General features: G+C 49.3%; 1 protein-coding gene across 1 annotated transcript in view; it reads right to left on the reverse strand.

The window, feature by feature from the left end:
* The window catches only part of dbx2 (developing brain homeobox 2), a 30,827-nt gene extending 18,907 nt beyond the window's left edge, over positions 1-11,920 (reverse strand). The window contains exon 1 of the mRNA XM_086009754.1: positions 11,687-11,920. Coding sequence (XP_085865880.1) covers positions 11,687-11,828 — 142 coding nt within the window. The 5' untranslated portion in view covers positions 11,829-11,920. The remainder of the gene's footprint in view (positions 1-11,686) is intronic.
* Positions 11,921-19,410: the final 7,490 nt, after the last annotated feature.

The raw sequence follows: 19,410 nt of genomic DNA on the forward strand, positions 1-19,410 counted from the left end.
AGTCTGTCCCGGATTACTCGACCATCCTCTAGATATTCCATATTTCGCTTATATGTTTTATATTCATTTTAAATATATATTCTGAGTCAATGTAAAAAATATTCCGAGTTTCAGAGATAAATCTGCTTAAGTTTTCTTATGGGGAAACGTGCATATTTTGAAAAGTAGGCAGTACTCTCATTCTTTTGTAAAGCCACACTTGTGTACTGATATGGTGCTCAGTGGAAGTGACAAAAATGGCAATTCAATTTTGAAATTAGGCGCGCCTTCAATTTCCTGGCTGCATTTAAATAAATTTGACTCAACAGTTGCCTTATTAGACGGACTGAAATGTTTGACTAATTTCTGTTTTACTGATGTCCTTTGCGGCGACGAATTTCAGCTAATGTCACTGATGTTTGGAAGGTATTTGTTGCAGACACTTTTACAAATGGTTTCGGGCCATTCTTTAAGTATATATTATTATTATATATACATGAGCTGTCAATCTGCTGATACTGTAAATTTAATTGGTAAATTGGAAATACATAAGGACACTAAAGAGTAGTGTTTTCCTTTGAGCATTTAGAATGAATTAACAATGTAAATGTTTATTAGCATAATTAATTTTCTCATTAATTATGTTTTCCTGCCTAATTATTTTGCTCTCTCGTAATTAATGTAGTAGCTGTTAGTTAAACTAAAGGACCTAATACTGATTAGTAAAGAGACACGGAGGATTAATCTAGCTGGTAATCGTTTATCTATGTTAAGTAGCAGAATGCAGCTCGTCCTCTGTCATCCGCAGCTTGAAACGAAAGACCCTTTACTGGGCAAACTGCCAAAAATCCTTCAGATTTTAGAAGGGTGCAGTTGAAGCCAATGGTATAGTGAAGATACAGGCAAATATGCAAAGGAAACCTCACTTAATATGGGAAAGGGTTTTCTCCGGGTGCTCCGGTTTCCTCCCACAGTCCAAAGATGTGCAGGTTAGGTTGATTGGCTATGATAAATTGACCCTTAGTGTTAGAGGGATTAAATACGTGGGGTTACAGGGATATGTGTTGGTGTGGGGGTTGCGGGGATCGGGTGGGATGTGTGTCGGTGCAGGCTCGATGGGCCGAAATGGCCTCTATCTGCACTGTGGGGTTTCTGTGATTGTGATTCTGTGATATAGGGGTAGTGAAGGAAAGTGGAGATGATTGTAAGTTAGGAAGGAATTTCTTCACTCAGACGGTTGTGAATCTTTGGAATTCTCTGCTCCAAAGGGCTGAGATGGATAGATTTTTGGACTCTAGGGGAATCAAGGGATATGGGGTTAGTACAGGAAAGTGAAGATGAGGTAGAAGATCAGCCATGATCTTATTGAATGGTGGAGCAGGCTCGAAGGGCCAAATGGCCGACTCCTGCTCCTATTTCTTATGTTCTTATGTACATTTTTGGATAATATTTGACTTTTTGTCATAAGGGTCCACATTAATTATTGTATTAAGTTTCTAGAACAGTCAGAAGTATAACTCTAGTACGATAGCAAAATACTGCAGATGCTGGAAATCCGAAATAACAACAGAAAATGCTGGAAAAACTCAGCAGGCCAGGCAACATCCGTGGAGAGAAATTAGAGTGACGTTTCGGGTCTAACCCTTTTTCAAACTGGAAAGGAAATAAAATAGATCGAAGGCAGGGCTGCGATAGAACAAAAGAAGTAAAAGAAGTAAAAGTGACATTAAGAGGTATTCAAAACCAGACGAGATGGTAATAGGACAGTGAGACAAAAGATGGCAAGATTAGGTGTGAAGTGTACTGGCAGGATGGGAGACAGCTGCCGTGTGGGAGAGAGAAACAAAAGGAAAGGGGGGGGGAAGGGAAGGTCCAAAACAAAGGGGTGGAACAAAATATAAGTAAAAATGTAATAGGGGCCGAGGTTATTATCTGAAATTGTTGAACTCGATATTGAGTCCATAAGGCTGCAAAGTGCCTAATCGGAAGATGAGGTGCTGTTCCTCGAGTTTACGTTGAGCTTCCGTGGAACAATGCAAGAGGCCAAGGACGGTGAGGTCCGAGTGGGAATGGAGTGGTGAATTAAAATGACAGGCGACCAGAAGCTCGGGGTCACCCTTACGGACTGAACGGAGGTGTTCCGCAAAGCGGTCACCCAATCTGCATTTGGTCTCCCCAATGTAGAGGAGACCGCATCGTGAGCAGCGAATACAGTATACTAGATTGCAAGAAGTACAAGTAAATCGCTGTTTCACCTGGAAGGGGTGTTTGGGGCCCTGGACAGTGGGAAGGGAGGAGGTATAGGGGCAGGTGTTACATCTCCTGCGCTTGCATGGGAAGGTGCCAGGCGAAGGGGAAGGGCTGTTGTGGGTGATAGAGGAGTGGACTAGGGTGTCTCGGAGGGAGCGGTACCTACGGAATGCTGAAAGGGGAGGGGAAGATGCATTTGGTCGTGGGATCACTTTGGAGGTAGCAGAAATGGCGGAGGATGATCCGTTGGATGTGGAGGCTGGTGGGGTGAAAGGTGAGAACAAGGGGAACCCTATCGTGGTTCCGGGAGGGAGGGGCAGGGGTGAGGGCAGAAGTGCGGGAGATAGAACGGACACGGTCGAGGGCCGTGGCAACCACGGTAGAGGGGAATCCTCGGTTGTGGAGAAAGGAAGACATGTCGGAAGCACTGGTGTGGAAGGTGGCATCGTCGGAGCAGATACGGCGGAGACGGTGAAACTGGGAGAATGGAATAGAGTCCTTACAGGAGGCGGGGTGGGAGGAAGTGTAGTCCAGGTAGCTGTGGGAGTCAGTGGGCTTGTAGTGAATATTGGTCGATAACCTATCCCCAGAGATGGAGACGGAGAAGTCGAGGAACGGAAGAGTCAGAGATGGACCATGTGAAGGTGAGGGAAGGGTGGAAATTGGAGGCAAAGTGAATGAAATTGTCTAGTTCGGGGCGAGAGCAGGAAACGGCACCGATACAGTCATCAATGTATCGGAAAAAGAGGTGAGGGAGGGGACATGAGTAGGACTGGAACAAAGAGTGTTCCACAAATCCCACAAACATGCAGGCATAGCTAGGACCCATGCGGGTACCCATAGCAACACCTTTAATTTGGAGGAAGTGAGTGGAGTCAGAGGAGAAGTTGTTCAATGTGAGAACAAATTCAGCCAAGCGGAGGAGGGTCGTGGTGGATGGAGATTGGTTGGGCCCCTGTTCAAGGAAGAAGCGGAGCGCCCTCAGGCCATCCTGGTGGGGGATGGAGGTGTAGAGGGATTGTATGTCCTTGGTGAAAAGGAAGCAGTTGGGGCCAGGAAACTGGAAACTGTTAAAGTGGCGGAGGGCGTCCGAAGAGTCGCAGATGTAGGTGGGAAGAGACTGGACAAGGGGAGAAAAGATAGAGTCGAGATAGGAAGAGATAAGTTCCGTGGAGCAAGAACAGGCTGAAACGATGGGTCTACAAGGGCAGTCCTGTTTGTGGATCTTGGGAAGGAGGTAGAACATAAGAACATAAGAAGTAGGAGCAGGAGTAGGCCATATGGCCCCTCGGGCCTGCTCCGCCATTCAATAGGATCATGGCTGATCCGAATCTAGACTCATGTCCACTTCCCTGCCCTCTCCCCGTAACCCCTAATTCCCTTATCTGCTAGGAAACTGTCTATCTCCATTTTAAATTTATTTAATGTTGCAGCTTCCGCAGCTCTCTGGGGTAGCAAATTCCATAGATTTACTACCCTCTGAGTGAAGAGGTTTCTCCTCATCTCAGTTTTGAAAGGGCAGCCCCTTATTCTTAGATTATGCCCCCTAGTTCTAGTCTCAGCGGGTTGTGCGGGGTTGGGGAACGATGAGGTTGGTGGCCGCGGGGGGAGGATCTCCAGAGGAGATGAGGTCAGCCTGTTCTTGCCCCACGGAACTTATCTCTTCCTATCTCGACTCTATCTTTTCTCCCCTTGTCCAGTCTCTTCCCACCTACATCCGCGACTCTTCGGACACCCTCCGCCACTTTAACAGTTTCCAGTTTCCTGGCCCCAACCGCTTCCTTTTCACCATGGACGTACAATCCCTCTACACCTCTATCACCCACCAGGATGGCCTGAGGGTGCGCCGCTTCTTCCTTGAACAGAGGCCCGACCAGTCCCCATCCACCACCACCCTCCTCCGCTCGGCTGAACTTGTTCTCACATTGAACAACTTCTCCTTTAACTCCACTCATTTCCTCCAAATCAAAGGTGTTGCTATGGGTACCCGCATGGGTCCTAGCTATGCCTGCCTTTTCGTGGGATTTGTGGAACACTCTTTGTTCCAGTCCTACTCAGGTCCCCTCTCTCGCCTCTTTTTCCGATACATTGATGACTGTATCAGTGCCGTTTCCTGCTCTCGCCCCGAACTAGACAATTTCATTCACTTTGCCTCCAATTTCCACCCTTCCCTCACCTTCACATGGTCCATCTCTGACTCTTCCCTTCCCTTCCTCGACTTCTCCGTCTCCATCCCTGGGGATAGGTTATCGACCAATATTCACAACAAGCCCACTGACTCCCACAGCTACCTGGACTACACTTCCTCCCACCCCACCTCCTGTAAGGACTCTATTCCATTCTCCCAGTTTCACCGTCTCCGCCGTATCTGCTCCGACGATGCCACCTTCCACACCAGTGCTTCTGACATGTCTTCCTTTTTCCGCAACCGAGGATTCCCCTCTACCGTGGTTGACACGGCCCTCGACCGTGTCCGTTCTATCTCCCGCACTTCTGCCCTCACCCCTGCCCCTCCCTCCCGGAACCACGATAGGGTTCCCCTTGTCCTCACCTTTCACCCCACCAGCCTCCACATCCAATGGATCATCCTCCGCCATTTCCGCTACCTCCAAAGTGATCCCACCACCAAACGCATCTTCCCCTCCCCTCCCCTTTCAGCATTCCATAGGGACCGCTCCCTCCAAGGCACCCTAGTCCACTCCTCTATCACCCCCAACAGCCCTTCCCCTTCGCCTGGCACCTTCCCGTGCAAGCGCAGGAGATGTAACACCTGCCCCTATACCTCCCCCCTTCCCACTGTCCAGGGCCCCAAACACCCCTTCCAAGTGAAACAGCGATTTACTTGTACTTCTTGCAATCTAGTATGCTGTATTCGCTGCTCACGATGCGGTCTTCTCTACACTGGGGAGACCAAACGCAGATTGGGTGACCGCTTTGCGGAACACCTCCGTTCAGTCCGTAAGGGTGACCCCGAGCTTCCGGTCGCCTGTCATTTTAATTCACCGTTCCATTCCCACTCAGACCTCACCGTCCTTGGTCTCTTGCATTGTTCCACGGAAGCTCAACGTAAACTCGAGGAACAGCACCTCATCTTCCGATTAGGCACTTTGCAGCCTTCCGGACTCAATATCGAGTTCAACAATTTCAGATCATAACCTCGGCCCCTATTACATTTTACTTATATTTTTTTTCCACCCCTTTGTTTTGGATCTTCCCTTCCACCCCCCCCTTTCCTTTTTTTTTCTCTCTCCCACACGGCAGCTGTCTCCCATCCTGCCAGTACACTTCACATCTAATCTTGCCGTCTTTTGTCTCCACTGTCCTATTACCATCTCATCTGGTTTTGAATACCTCTTAATGTCTCTTTTACTTCTTTTACTTCTTTTGTTCTATCACAGCCCTGCCTTCGATCTATTTTATTTCCTTTCCAGTTTGAAAAAGGGTTAGACCTGAAATGTCGACTCTAATTTCTCTCCACGGATGTTGCCTGGCCTGCTGAGTTTTTCCAGCATTTTCTGTTGTTATTTAGAAGTATAACTCTGTTTAGTACAAGGTACCAGTCACACAGGTTGTACATGTGATCACTTTGTTGTTATAATACAGGAGACAGGAAACAAAAACATATGAAAGTCCACAATCTCAGATTATGCATTATTTGTATTCAATTACTATGACATATTAAATATCAAAATGATCTCTGTTTAACAATTTGCTTAGACTTGTCCAGGTGAGACAAAATAAGTCAGCCCCAGAAACTGTGACTGCGATTTCACCTACCTGGGCGGCTTCATGGTGGGAGAGGCCGGTGGCGGGTAGCAACCCCGCTGCTGCATTGATCCCACTGAAAAATAAGATCTTCCCGTAATGGGCCTAGTTAAGCCAGCCCTGCGTGTTTCCCGGCCCAATTCAAAGTTGCAGGTCTGGTGATGTCAGCGGATGACACGATTCTTGCCAGTATATTTATAGGGACCATGGCCCCATTTGCAGTCAGTTGCAAATTTCACGTAATTCAGTGCTGTCAATGTGTGCAGCTGAGCACAATGTGCTCCCAGCGCCAAAGAGCAAAAGGGAGAGAATGGGAGGAGGACCCCAAGCCATGCCTATCTGACCACTGCAGAGGTGGCAGCACTGGATATCACATGAGAGGTCGACCAGCCAGGAGTGGGGGATGGAGAGAGAGGCTCATTAGAAGAACCTGGTGACAGAATTATTCTCCATACACTTGCATGGCATTCATCAGTCACTCATATGGGGTCTCAAGCATGGGCCTTACACTAAACATCCGTAAGACAAAGATCCTCTACCAACCTGCCCCCGCCACACAGTACTGCCCCCCCGATTATCAAAATCCATGACAAGGCCTTGGACAACGTGGACCACTTTCCATACCTCGGGAGCCTACTGTCAACAAGGGCAGACGTCGACGACGAAGTGCAACACCGCCTTCAGTGTGCCAGTGCAGCCTTCGGTTGCCTGAGGAAGAGAGTGTTTGAAGACCAGGACCTCAAACCCAGCACTAAGCTCATGGTTTACAGAGCAGCAGTGATACCCGTCCTGCTGTATGCCTCAGAGACATGGACCATGTACAGCAGGCACCTTAAAGCACTGGAGAGGTACCACCAACGCTGCCTCCGCAAGATCCTGCAAATCCATTGGCAGGATAGGCGCACCAACGTCGGTGTTCTTGCTCAGGCCAACATCCCCAGCATCGAAGCTTTGACCACGCTCAATCAGCTCCGATGGACGGGTCACATTGTCCGCATGCCTGATATGAGACTCCCAAAACAAGCGCTCTACTCAGAGCTCCGGCACAGCAAGAGAGCCCCAGGTGGGCAGAGGAAACACTTCAAGGACACCCTCAAAGCCTCCTTGAAAAAGTGTAACATCCCCATCGACACTTGGGAATCCCTGGCCCAAGACCGCACAAAGTGGAGGAGAAGCATCCGGGAAGGCGCCGAACACCTCGAGTCTCTTCTCCGGGAGCAAGCAGAAGCCAAGCGCAGGCAGCGGAAGGAGCACACATCAACCCAAGCACCCCACCCACCCGCCCCTTCAACCACCGTCTGCCCCACCTGTGACAGAGACTGTAGGTCCCGCACTGGACTCATCAGTCACCTGAGAACTCATTTTTAATGTGGAAGCAAGTCATCCTCAGTTCCGAGGGACTGCCTAAGAAGAAGAAGATATGGGGTCTGATGTCAACAGAAAATGAATGCTCATCATGTGGATAATGGAAAGTGTCAGCAGTCGACATCTCATATATCTAACTGATGTCTTTGCTCTCCCACAGGTCCATCAAGAGCACCGCCTCACCCCCCCCCCGCGCCCCCCCCCCCCCGCCACTGTCCAGGAGGAAGAGAAAGAAGACTCCTGAGAAGAGCCTCCAGCCTTTGACGGGGCCCTTGCAGACTCCAAAACCCAGAGGACAACCGCCAAAGACGTCTAAGCAGGTACAGCAGGGAGTCAAGGAGGCAGCGTCTACCTCTGCTGAAGCCACAGGGTTAGCACCACATAGAAGCACTCGGAAAAGAAAGATGCCACACAAATAGTCAGGGATAGTCAGCATGGCTTTGTCAAGGGTAAATCATGTCTGACAAATCTGATTGAATTTTTCGAGGGGGTGACTAGGGAGGTGGATGAGGGAAATGCTGTGGATGTGGTTTACATGGACTTCAGTAAAGCTTTTGACAAAGTCCCGCATAGGAGACTGGTCAAGAAGGTAAGAGCCCATGGGATCCAGGGTGCCTTGGCGCGTTGGATCCTAAACTGGCTGAGTGGCAGGAGGCAGAGGGTGATGGTCGAAGGTTGCTTTTGTGACTGGAAGCCTGTGTCCAGTGGGGTACCTCAGGGATCGGTGCTGGGTCCCTTGTTGCTTGTGATCTACATAAATGATTTGGATGAGAATGTAAAAGGGATGATCAGTAAGTTTGCAGATGACACGAAAATTGGTGGGGTGGTAAATTGCAAGGAGGAAAGCCTCAGGCTACAGGACGATATAGACGGGTTGGTCAGTTGGGCGCAAAAGTGGCAAATGGAATTTAACCCTGAAAAGTGCGAGGTGATGCATTTTGGACGGACAAATAAGGCAAGGGAATACACAATGAGTGGTAGGACCCTAGGAAGTACAGAGGGTCAGAGGGACCTTGGTGTACATGTACATAGATCTCTGAAGGCAGCGGAACAGGTAGATAAGGTGGTTAAAAAGGCATATGGGATACTTGCCTTCATTAGCCGAGGCATAGAATATAAGAGCAGGGAGGTTATGATGGAGCTGTACAAAACGCTGGTGAGGCCACAGCTGGAGTACTGTGTGCAGTTCTGGTCGCCTCACTATAGGAAGGATGTGATTGCTTTGGAGAGGGTGCAGAGAAGATTCACCAGGATGTTACCTGGGATGGAGCGCCTCAGCTATGAAGAAAGACTAAACAGGCTGGGGTTGTTTTCCTTGGAGCAAAGAAGGCTGAGGGGGGACCTGATTGAGGTGTACAAAATGATGAGGGGCATAGATAGGGTAGACAAAGAGGAACTTTTCCCCTTAGTAGGGGGGTCAATAACAAGGGGGCATAGATTCAGGGTAAGGGGCAGGAGATTTAGAGGGGATTTGAGGAGGAACTTTTTCACCCAGAGGGTGGTTGGAATGTGGAACTCAATGCCTAAAAGGGTGGTAGAGGCAGGAACCCTCACAACATTCAAGAATCATTTGGATGAGCACTTGAAATGCCATTGCATACAGGGCTATGGACCAAATGCTGGAAAATGGGATTAGACTGGACAGGGATGGATGGGCGGCGCAGACACGATGGGCCGAAGGGCCTCTTTCTGTGCTGTAAAACTCTATGACTCTATGACAAATAGTCACAAGGGTAGTCACTCGGGTGTGTTTTTCATTATAAGTATGATGTTGAAATTCTATGATGTAGCTGTAAAAATAATTTATTTTTCAAACTTTGCAATCCTTGCCAAATGTGTGTGCTCAAATGGAAGTGGCAGAGTGAACGGTCAGGGCTCATTTGACCTCCACCAATGGTGGTGAGAGTGAAAAGAATGGACTAGTCATTGTTGGACTGCTCTATGTTGTTGGTGTGGGGTGATGCCAACCTGCGTACGCCTGTGCCAGACACATGTCTGAGCTTTTAAAGTTATGTAAATGTGCCATTGATTAGGGCATCCCTGGCGTCATGGGTAGCAATGTGCTCATATACTGGTTGCAATGGCACCTCCGGCTCCTCCAGGTCTTCCTCATCCTCGTTTTCAAAGTCATGCTGCTCCTCCTGCTCCGAGGATGTGCGCTCTGCGCCATCTTCCTCATCCAGCACTAATCCTCACTGCTGCGCTATGTTGTGCAGGGCGCAGCAGAGCACGACGATTCTGGAGAGCCTGGCTGGTGCATACTGAAGGGTTCCTCCAGATCTGTCAAAGCATCTGAAGCGTATTCTGAGCAAGCCTATTGTCTGCTCGATGACACATCTCATGGAGATGTGGCTTTGATTATAACATCCCTCAGCCTTGTTTGTTGGCCTCCTCAAAGGTGTCATGAGCCACGTCTTCAGGGGATAGCCCTTGTCTCCAAGCAGCCAGCTGGAAAGATTGTTTGGCGGTGTGAAGAGCTGGGGGACGGTGGGCTGGCGCAGGATGTATGAGTCATGGCAGCTGCCAGGGAACTTGGCGCACACATGGATGATAATCTTCCTGTGGTTGCAGACCAGCTGAACGTTGAGGGAGTGGAGGCCCTTGCGATTGACAAATGCTACTGGGTCCCGATGGGGTGCCCTGATGGCCACATGTGTACAGTCGATGACTCCCTGCACCTGTGGGAAGCCAGCCAGAGCTGCAAAGCCGAGTGCCCGCTCATTGACACTGCCTTCATCACTTGCAAAGTGGATATAATTTGCGGACTTGTTAAAGAGGGCATCAGTGACCTGTGTGATGCATGTGTGGGTGGCCGACTTCAAGATGCCGGAAATGTCTGCTGCAGATGCCTGGAAGGCACCTAAGGTGAAGAAGTTGAGGGCGCTGGTGACTTCAACAGGCACTGGTAAGGGGTGTCCACCCCTTCCTCTAGGCTGCAGGTTTTGCTTCGGCAATGTGCAAATGTCGGCGACGACCTGGTGCGATAGCCTGAGCCTTCTTTAGCACTGCTGCTCCGTCATGTTGAGGAAGCTCATCCTCTGTCTGTATACCCTGTGTTGAGGGTATCGCCTCCAGCGTGGTTCAGCCCTGCGCTGGTGCCCTATGCCCTGTGCAACATCAGGTGGCTCAGGAGAAGGTTGCCGCTTTTGTTGCTGCTGATCCTGGTGTGGCTGGTTCTGCTGCTGCTGCTGATCGTCATCAGACTCAGAGGACCAAGGTGAGAGAGCATAAATCGTGCCCATTGTGATGTTCGATATGGCAGCTGAAGTTGAGATGACAGAAGCAATCTGTCAAATGCTGAGATAGGTTGTTCCAAGGAGGTGACAGTGGATAGAGAGATTACTCCAAAAACTTTCAAAGTTCATAAAGCTCAAAAGTGTGTTCCAAATCCTGAAGGCTCCAGCTTCTAAGATTGGAAAGTGAACAGCTGTGATGATAGGTTTTATACCACTTTTGCAGCTGTCAATTTTCACAGCAATGGAGAGTCATCGAGAACCTGACATATTTACCTGATGTAATCCCCGCACGCTGGGAACCTAGTGAAAAAGCTGGTAAAAATGGTAAGTATATGGTGAAATGCTGCTTAAGTAACATAAGAACATAAGAAATAGGAGCAGGAGTAGGCCAATCGGCCCCTCGAGCCTGCTCCGCCATTCAATAAGATCATGGCTGATCTGATCCTAACCGCCAATCCACTATCACAGAACCATCTCCTGAATCTAACAGAATTAGACACACGAAATAGGAGCAGGATCAGGCTACGCGGCCCCTGGGCCCGCTCTGCTACCCACAGGGCCATGACTGATCCGAACCTAGACTCATGTCCAAATTCCTGCCCGCTCCCCGTAACCCTTAATTCCCTTTACTTCTAGGAAACTGTCTATTTCTGTTTTAAATTTATGTAATGATGTAGCTTCTACAGCTTTTTGGGGCAGCATATTCCATGGACCTACCACCCTCTGAGTGAAGTAGTTCCTACTTTTTAACAAGCTTTTAAGTATCTGAATTGGCCGACCCGCCGCTTGGTGTCGGATCTGTTCAGGGATGACCGACCCAACACTTGGGAAACTGACACGGAGGCGGGTTGACAGCGAGATACCGACCGGCTGTCAATCTTTTTGATTTTGACAGCGGACCCGCCTCCAAACCCGCCCTCTGAGCGCCAGTAAAATTCTGGCCTGTGTGTTTGGATACAACATGATTGGTTCTGTCAATGTGTTTCTCTTCTAAACTAAATACTCACGTCACTTTCAGCATAAGTATTTTGTAGTCATTTTGTGACCAGAACCCTACGTTTATGCACAGGTGTTGTTGGAAACCGACTTACCCTGGACATCTTGCAGGAGGTGGCTAAAGATTTTAATATATTCCTCTGGCAGTGCTCGTAACAGCAAGCTAGGTAATTGCATTGCTTTGGCTTTGTAACAGATGCGTGGGCCACATACGTAATCAATCAGTCCACAAAACATATTTACTGTTGTGCATCCTTCATTGTCCCCTTCAGCTACAAATGAGCAAACTTTGCCTTGAAGAGAATTTAAACTGGAAAACAAAAGAAATGGCGATGTGTAAGCAGAGACAAAACCCTAGGCGTCCAGCTGGCTTGTCGGAATAGTGAAGAAAGCAGCGTTCTATCAAATTTTCTCCTGTTTGGAGAGACTTAATCAGATTTTTATCAGTTCCTTTTGTTTTAACAGTAATACATATTGGGAATCTATTTGGCTCATTATTACAGGGCACATTAGCAGAAAGCTTTTGATAGTTCTTACTACAAGCAATCCAGAGTGTATTTGCTGCTTTAATTAGTTTGTGAAATGTGTATTTGCTGCCTGGATGAAGTGCTAATCCAATAATTAATTGAGAAGCAAAAACCAAAATGTTTTACTAAACCTGTGAAAGGCGGCTGTGAGGGTATTTGAGTCTTGTAAATGGTTGCACATTCTACTGTTTAAAGTTATGCTGGGATTTAGTGCAGGTGTCTGTTTAAAATACCAAACGTCACATAGGGTTATGCAAATAACTGCAGAATCTCACTGCATTAAGAATGTATATAAATACAGCAAAGGTAGAAATTAGCAAATACATACACAACATAATTCTATATTTCCAGTTCTGACAAAAGGTTATCGACAGAGTGGGGTTCCCCAGGGGTCGGTACTAGGACCACTGTTTTTCTTGATATATATTAATGGGCCAAAAATTCGGGTCGGGGGCTTCCCGCGGGTGCAAGCCCCCAATCTGCACTCACCCTGCGCGCTGACATCTGAAGCCCGGGCCTGCTTGCATTTCCTGTCACAGGCCCGGTTCAGATGTCAGCGCGCAGTGCTTACCTGATCCAGCGGCGTAGTTAGTGCGATGTGCCGGCTGGGATCAGGTGAGCACTGTACAACCAATCAGGGGAGGGGAAGGTTCATTCATGAGTTTGAGAGTAAGAACTGTCAAACTCATGAAAACTACGGGGGCCCAAAACACTATTTAAACTTTAAATAAAAATTTAAAAAACATCCCAATCATTAAATTAAGTATAAATAAGTTTAAAAAAATAATTTAAACAATAATTTTTTTTTTGAAAAAAATAAATTTTTAATAAAAAGGGTCTAAAGCTAAACTTACCTTATTGTAGATTCTTTAAAATAATAAACCTGTGGGGAAAAAAATTCTAAATTACACTAAAACACCACTTACCTGTAAAAATAAATACTTACGTGTGCTTTTTACAAGCGTAAAGACCGGAGGCCTTTACACATGCGCAAATCCCCCAAAACAGAGGAAATCCAAGACGCACGCGCTGCCCCCTACAGCGCACGCGCTAGCCTCTTCAACTCTTGGGTTGGAGGAGAGGAAATGCCGGTTTTCAGCGCATGCGCTGTGCATGCTGAAAACTGGCATTTCCTCCGGCCAGACGCGTGAGTACCCCTTCCGTACTCATGCGTTTGCGGAGGAATTTCTGCCCCAATGACTTAGACTTGAGTGTACAAGGCACAATTTCAAAATTTGCTGATGATACAAAACTTGGAAGTATAGTGAACAGTGAGGAGGATATAGACAGGCTGGTGGAATGGGCGGACACGTGGCAGATGAAATTGAATGCAGAAAAGTGCAAAGTGATACATTTTGGTAGGAAGAACGAGGAGAGGCAATATAAACTAAAGGGTACAATTCTAAAGGGGGTGCATGAACAGAGAGACCTGGGAGTACATGTGCACAAATCATTGAAGATGGCTGGGCAGGTTGAGAAAACAGTTAAAAAAGCATACAGGATCCTGGGCTTCATAAACAGAGGCATAGAGTACAAAAGCAAGGAAGTTATGATGAAGCTGTGGCGGAGCCACCAAAGGACTCAGAGCGGTTGTACATAATTCCTTTAACAGCAATGTAGTTACTGTCTGTGCCTGTACCTTTAATTACACTGTTTGACTGTACAATGTCTAGTTACCTTTACAGCGCGGTTTCAACGTGATGACATCATGCCGTTAGTCACGTGATTCCCCAATGGTGGGAAGAACGTGATGACGTCATGACGTCAGTCTTCTGACCAGGGGATCAGTCCTCGTGGAGCCCTCAAGGAGAGCAGACCTGTAGTTGATGTATTCCAGCAGTTTCCAGTTAAAACCTGTTTTGTCCATTAAAGTTCATTGTTTTAATTACCTGAGTCGAACTCAGTCTTTTCGATAGGAACCTCCGTTCCTACATTGGTGACCCCGAATTCTACGAACAATTTTTGTGGAAGATTCATCATGGACGCGAACGCCGTCATGCTGAAACTACCACAGTTCTGGGAGCAACAACCAGACGCCTGGTTTATCCAGGCTGAAGCCCAGTTCGCCATTCGGAACATCATCGCGGATCAGACCCATTATTATTACGTGGTCTCTGCCCTCGGCAGCGCAACTGCCTCACGGATCATCAGCCTCCTTGGTAGTCCTCCTACTGACAGCAAGTATGATGCGATTAAGGCGCGGTTGCTTCAGGTTTTCAGGCTCTCAAAGTCGGAGCGCGCTCGCCGGCTCATCACGCTGCCCGGCCTCGGGGACTCCAAACCGTCCGAGCTCATGAAACCAAATGCTCACGCTCTTGGGTGCAGAACCGGAATGCTTCCTCTTCCGGGAACTTTTCCTCTATCAAATGCCTGAACAGGTTCAGGCTGCCCTAGCCAGATCCGACATTACAGACTGTGCCGAGCTTGCTGCTGAAGCCGATAAGATTTTCACGCTAACCCAACAGTGCTGCACGGCCACGAGGCGCCCATCGCCCACAGACGCGGTTCCAGCTCCTTCTACAGCAGGCTGGTGCTCCTACCACGCCCGTTTTGGCGCGAAAGCACGATGCTGCCATTCCCCCTGCAGTTTTTCGCCCCAAAAAAAACCAACAAAGCTCCTGCAGCGTCCCTGGCGAAGGAGGACCGGGTCTAACGGGCGCTCCGCGGTGGCGATGGCCGTCGGATCTACGGGGAAACTCCTTTATATCACCGATTCCCTTTCGGGCCGACGATTTCTTTGTGACACCAGGGCGCAGTGTAGCATTCTACCTGCGTCGAAGCTCGACATGCAGACTGGGAACCTCGGTTTTTCCCTCGTAGCGGCTAATGGCGCAGCAATTCGAACTTTCCAAAAGCGGCGGGTCGAAGTCTGTTTCGGCAGTCAGCGCTTCTTTTGGGAATTCGTCATGGCCACAGTCTCACAGGCCATCCTAGGGACGGATTTCCTCTGTGCCAACAGCCTCCTCGTTGATGTCCGGCACCGCCGGCTGATCAACGCGGCCACCTTCCACTCGATTCCATGCTACCACGGTACCGCCGTGTCGCGCTCTACTGCCTGCGCTTTCCCTCCTCCAGATGACTTCACTCGGCTCCTCGGGGAGTTTCCGGAGCTGACAAGGCCCACTTTCTCCTCTTTGGCAATGAAGCATGGTGTTGAACATCATATCACCAGTACTGGCTCCCCGGTTTATGTGCAGGCTAGAAGGCTCGAACCCGGCAAGCTCGCGGCTGCGAAGGCAGAGTTTGACACGATGGAGCGGCTCGGGATCATTCGCCAATCCAATAATCCCTGGTCCTTGCCTCTCCACATTGTGCCAAAACCGGGCGGCGGCTGGCGGCCATGCGGTGACTACCGACGCCTGAACGACGCCACCACTCCGGATCGGTACCCGATTCCGCATATTCAGGATTTCTCGGCCCATTTGGCGGGAAATTCTATCTTCTCTAAAGTCGACCTCGTCCGTGGATATCACCAGGTTCCCGTGCACCCGCAAGACGTCCCGAAAACCGCAGTCATCACCCCTTTTGGCCTCTTTGAGTTCCTGCGGATGCCGTTTGGCTTAAAGAACGCAGCACAGGTGTTCCAGCGTTTAATGGACTCCGTTCTTCGAGACCTATGCTTCATCTTCGTCTACCTTGACGACATTCTCATCGCCAGTGCCAGCAAGGAGGAGCACCTCTCCCATTTGCGTTCCCTCTTTACGCGCCGCAGCCAGCACGGTTTAATCATCAACCCGGCCAAGTGCCAGTTCGGCCTGCAGCAGATCGATTTCTTGGGACATCGCATAACGTCAGACGGTGCCGTCCCCTTAATGACGAAGGTGGAAGCGGTTACCTCTTTCCCGCGGCCGCTGACAGTCAAGGCCTTGCAAGAGTTCCTGGGGATGGTCAATTTCTACCACCGTTTTGTCCCTAAGGCGGCTCAGCTTATGCAACCCTTGTTCGGGGCCCTCAAGGGCAAGTCCGGTAAGGATCCATTCAGCTGGACAGCCGAGATGGACCAGGCATTTGTCAACACCAAGAGCACTTTGGCCAACGCAACCATGCTAGCGCACCCACTTCCAGGTGCCATCATCGCCCTTACCACGGACACGTCAGACTACGCCATCGGTGCAGTGCAAGAGCAGTGGGTTAACGGCACGTGGCAACCGCTGGCGTTTTTCAGCCGTCAACTACGGAAAAATGAAAAAAAATACAGCACCTTCGATCGGGAGCTACTGGCCCTTTTCCTCGCCATTCGCCATTTCCGGTTCTTATTGGAAGGACGTCCCTTCACGGCTTTTGTCAACCATAAACCTCTTAAGTTCACCATGGCCAAGACTGCCGAACCGTGGTCCGCTCGTCAACAACGTCACTTGACGTTCATTTCCGAATTCACCACGGACATTCAACATGTGTCTGGTAAGGACAACCTGGTGGCGGATTGCCTCTCCCGTGTGACGGCCCACGCGGTACGCCTGGGGATCGACTACGCCCTCGTGGCTGCAGATCAGGCCTCGGACTCTGAGGTCCAATCATATAGAACCGTTCCATCTAGCTTCCAAGCGACCGATGTCACTTTCCAGGCCGCAGGCGCCACGCTCCTTTGCGACGTCTCCATGGGTTTTCCACGACCTATCGTGCCAGTCGCATGGCACCGGAAGGTATTTGATGCCATACACGGGTTGTCGCACCTGGGATGAAGGCTTCACAACGGCTTATGTCGGCGAAGTTCGTCTGGAAAGGTATGCACCTCGATGTCCGTGACTGGGCTAACACCTGCGTCGTCTGCCAGAAGGCCAAAGTCCAGCGGCATGTTAAAGCTCCAGTGGCTGCGTTCGCTGTTCCGGAGCGTCGTTTCGACCACGTGCATGTGGACCTTGTGGGGCCGCTTCCGCCTTCGCAGGGTTATACTCATCTCCTCACCATGGTGGACCGCACCACTAGGTGGCCAGAGGCAATTCCTTTGGTTTCCACTACTTCGGCAGAAGTCGCTAGAGCTTTCATCTCCTGTTGGGTTGCCCGTTTCGGGGTACCGGTGGACATCTCTTCTGATCGTGGGCCACAATTTTCCTCGGAGCTTTGGAATGCTGTAGCTCAGGGGCTCGGCACCAAACTTCATCGCACCATCGCCTATCATCCACAGGCGAACGGCCTTTGTGAGCGATTCCACAGGTCGCTTAAAGCCACTCTTCGGGCCAGTCTTCAAGGTGCAGGATGGGTGGACAGACTTCCACGGGTCCTTTTGGGTCTCCGTACGGCGCCCAAAGAAGACCTGCAATCGTCCTCCGCTGAACTCGTCTATGGCCAGCCGCTCCAAGTACCAGGGGATTTCCTCCCTTCTCCCACAGAGCCATGGTCCGCCTCCCAGCAACTCGTTAGCCACCAGGAAGCGGCCAGATGCTTCGCTCCGGTGCCTACATCAAATCACGGTTTGCAGAACTCCCACATGCCACCGGGACTGAAGAATGCGGAGTATGTATTCATCCGCCATGACGCTCACCGGGATCCGCTCAAGCCCCCTTACACTGGTCCTTTCCGCGTCATCGAACCAGGCGACAAATCCTTTTTGGTCGACGTCGGAGGGAAGCTGGATCACATCTCGGTGGACCGATTGAAGCCGGCCCACCTGGACCTGGACCAACCTGTCGTCGTCACTCAACCACCCAAACATGGCCGACCGCCCGCAGCCGCTGCACCAGATCAACCAAAGCCGCCCGCCAACTCGACCACGCTCACCGCGCCTGCTCAACCACAGCCGACTGCCAGCTCGACCGCCGGTCATCAACTTCCGCTACCAGGGTATCGAAGTCGATCGGACAGACTTGTCAGACCTCCTCCTTGTCTCACTTTTTCTGTTAAAGACAATTCTGGCGGGGGGCGCATGTGGCGGAGCCACCAAAGGACTCAGAGCGGTTGTACATAATTCCTTTAACAGCAATGTAGTTACTGTCTGTGCCTGTACCTTTAATTACATTGTTTGACTGTACAATGTCTAGTTACCTTTACAGCGCAGTTTCAACGTGATGACGTCATGCCGTTAGTCACGTGATTCCCCAATGGCGGGAAGAACGTGATGACATCATGACGTCAGTCTTCTGACCAGAGGATCAGTCCTCGTGGAGCCCTCAAGAAGAGCAGACCTGTAGTTGATGTATTCCAGCAGTTTCTAGTTAAAACCTGTTTTGTTCCATTAAAGTTCATTGTTTTAATTACCTATGTCGAACTCAGTCTTTTCGAATATGAACCTCCGTTCCTACAAAGCTTTATAAAACACTGGTTCAGCCTCAACTGGATTGTGTCCAATTCTGGGCACCGCACTTTAGCAAGGATGTGAAGGCCTTAGAGAGGGTGCAGAAAAGATTTACAAGAATGGTTCCAGGGGTGAGGGACTTCAGTTACGTGGATAGACTGGAGAAGTTGCGTTGTTCTCCTTGGAGCAGAGAAGGTTGAGAGAAGATTTGATGGCGGAGTTCAAGATCATGAGGGGTCTAGATGGAGTAGATAGAGAGAGACTGTTCCTGTTGGTGGAAGGGTCGAGAACCAGAGGACACAGATTTAAGGTGATTGGCAGAAGAACCAAAGGTGACATGAGGAAAAACTTTTTTACACAGCGAGTGGTTAGGATCTGGAATGCACTGCCTGTAAGGGTGGTGGAGGCAGACTCAATCGTGGCTTTCAAAATTGGATAAGTACCTGAAAGAAGAAAATTTGCAGGGCTGTGGGGAACGGGCGGGGGAGTGGGACTAGCTGAAGTACTCTTGCAGAGAGCCGGCACGGGCTCGACGGGCCGAATGACCTCCCTCTGTGCTATCACCTGAAACGTGAACTCTGTTTTTCTCTCCACAGATGAGTATTTTCAGCATTTTCTGTTTTTATTTCAGATTTCCAGCATCCACAGTATTTTGCTTTTCTATATTTTCTTAGTTTTGTAAGACATATCATGCTCCAAGTGTATCAAATAGCTTCCTCATCTTAATTTTTAACTCTAAATGGGATAAGATTTTTTTTTTTAAGTATGCGTTTCTTTTCTTACTCATTATTTTCACAATAATATTCTTTTCCTCTCTCTCATTCTCACCATGCCACTCGTGGCTCTGCCATATCACATTCTGTAAATAGCCACTAGGAGGTGTGCAAGTGTGCCTCCAAGTTAGGCTCCCTTGTGGAGGTGGTTCTCTGAGAGAGAAAAGCAGAACATTGAAATCAAAAGAAGATTCTTTAACCAGACTTCTCAAACATCACTCAAGGCAGGCAGTAACATGCGCTGTGACATGCGCTGTGATACACAGACTACATAACAATTTCTTAAC

Source organism: Somniosus microcephalus, chromosome 16, assembly GCF_052327205.1.
Source record: "Somniosus microcephalus isolate GS21.2 chromosome 16, FLI_Smic_1.0, whole genome shotgun sequence".
NCBI classification, from domain to species: domain Eukaryota; kingdom Metazoa; phylum Chordata; class Chondrichthyes; order Squaliformes; family Somniosidae; genus Somniosus; species Somniosus microcephalus.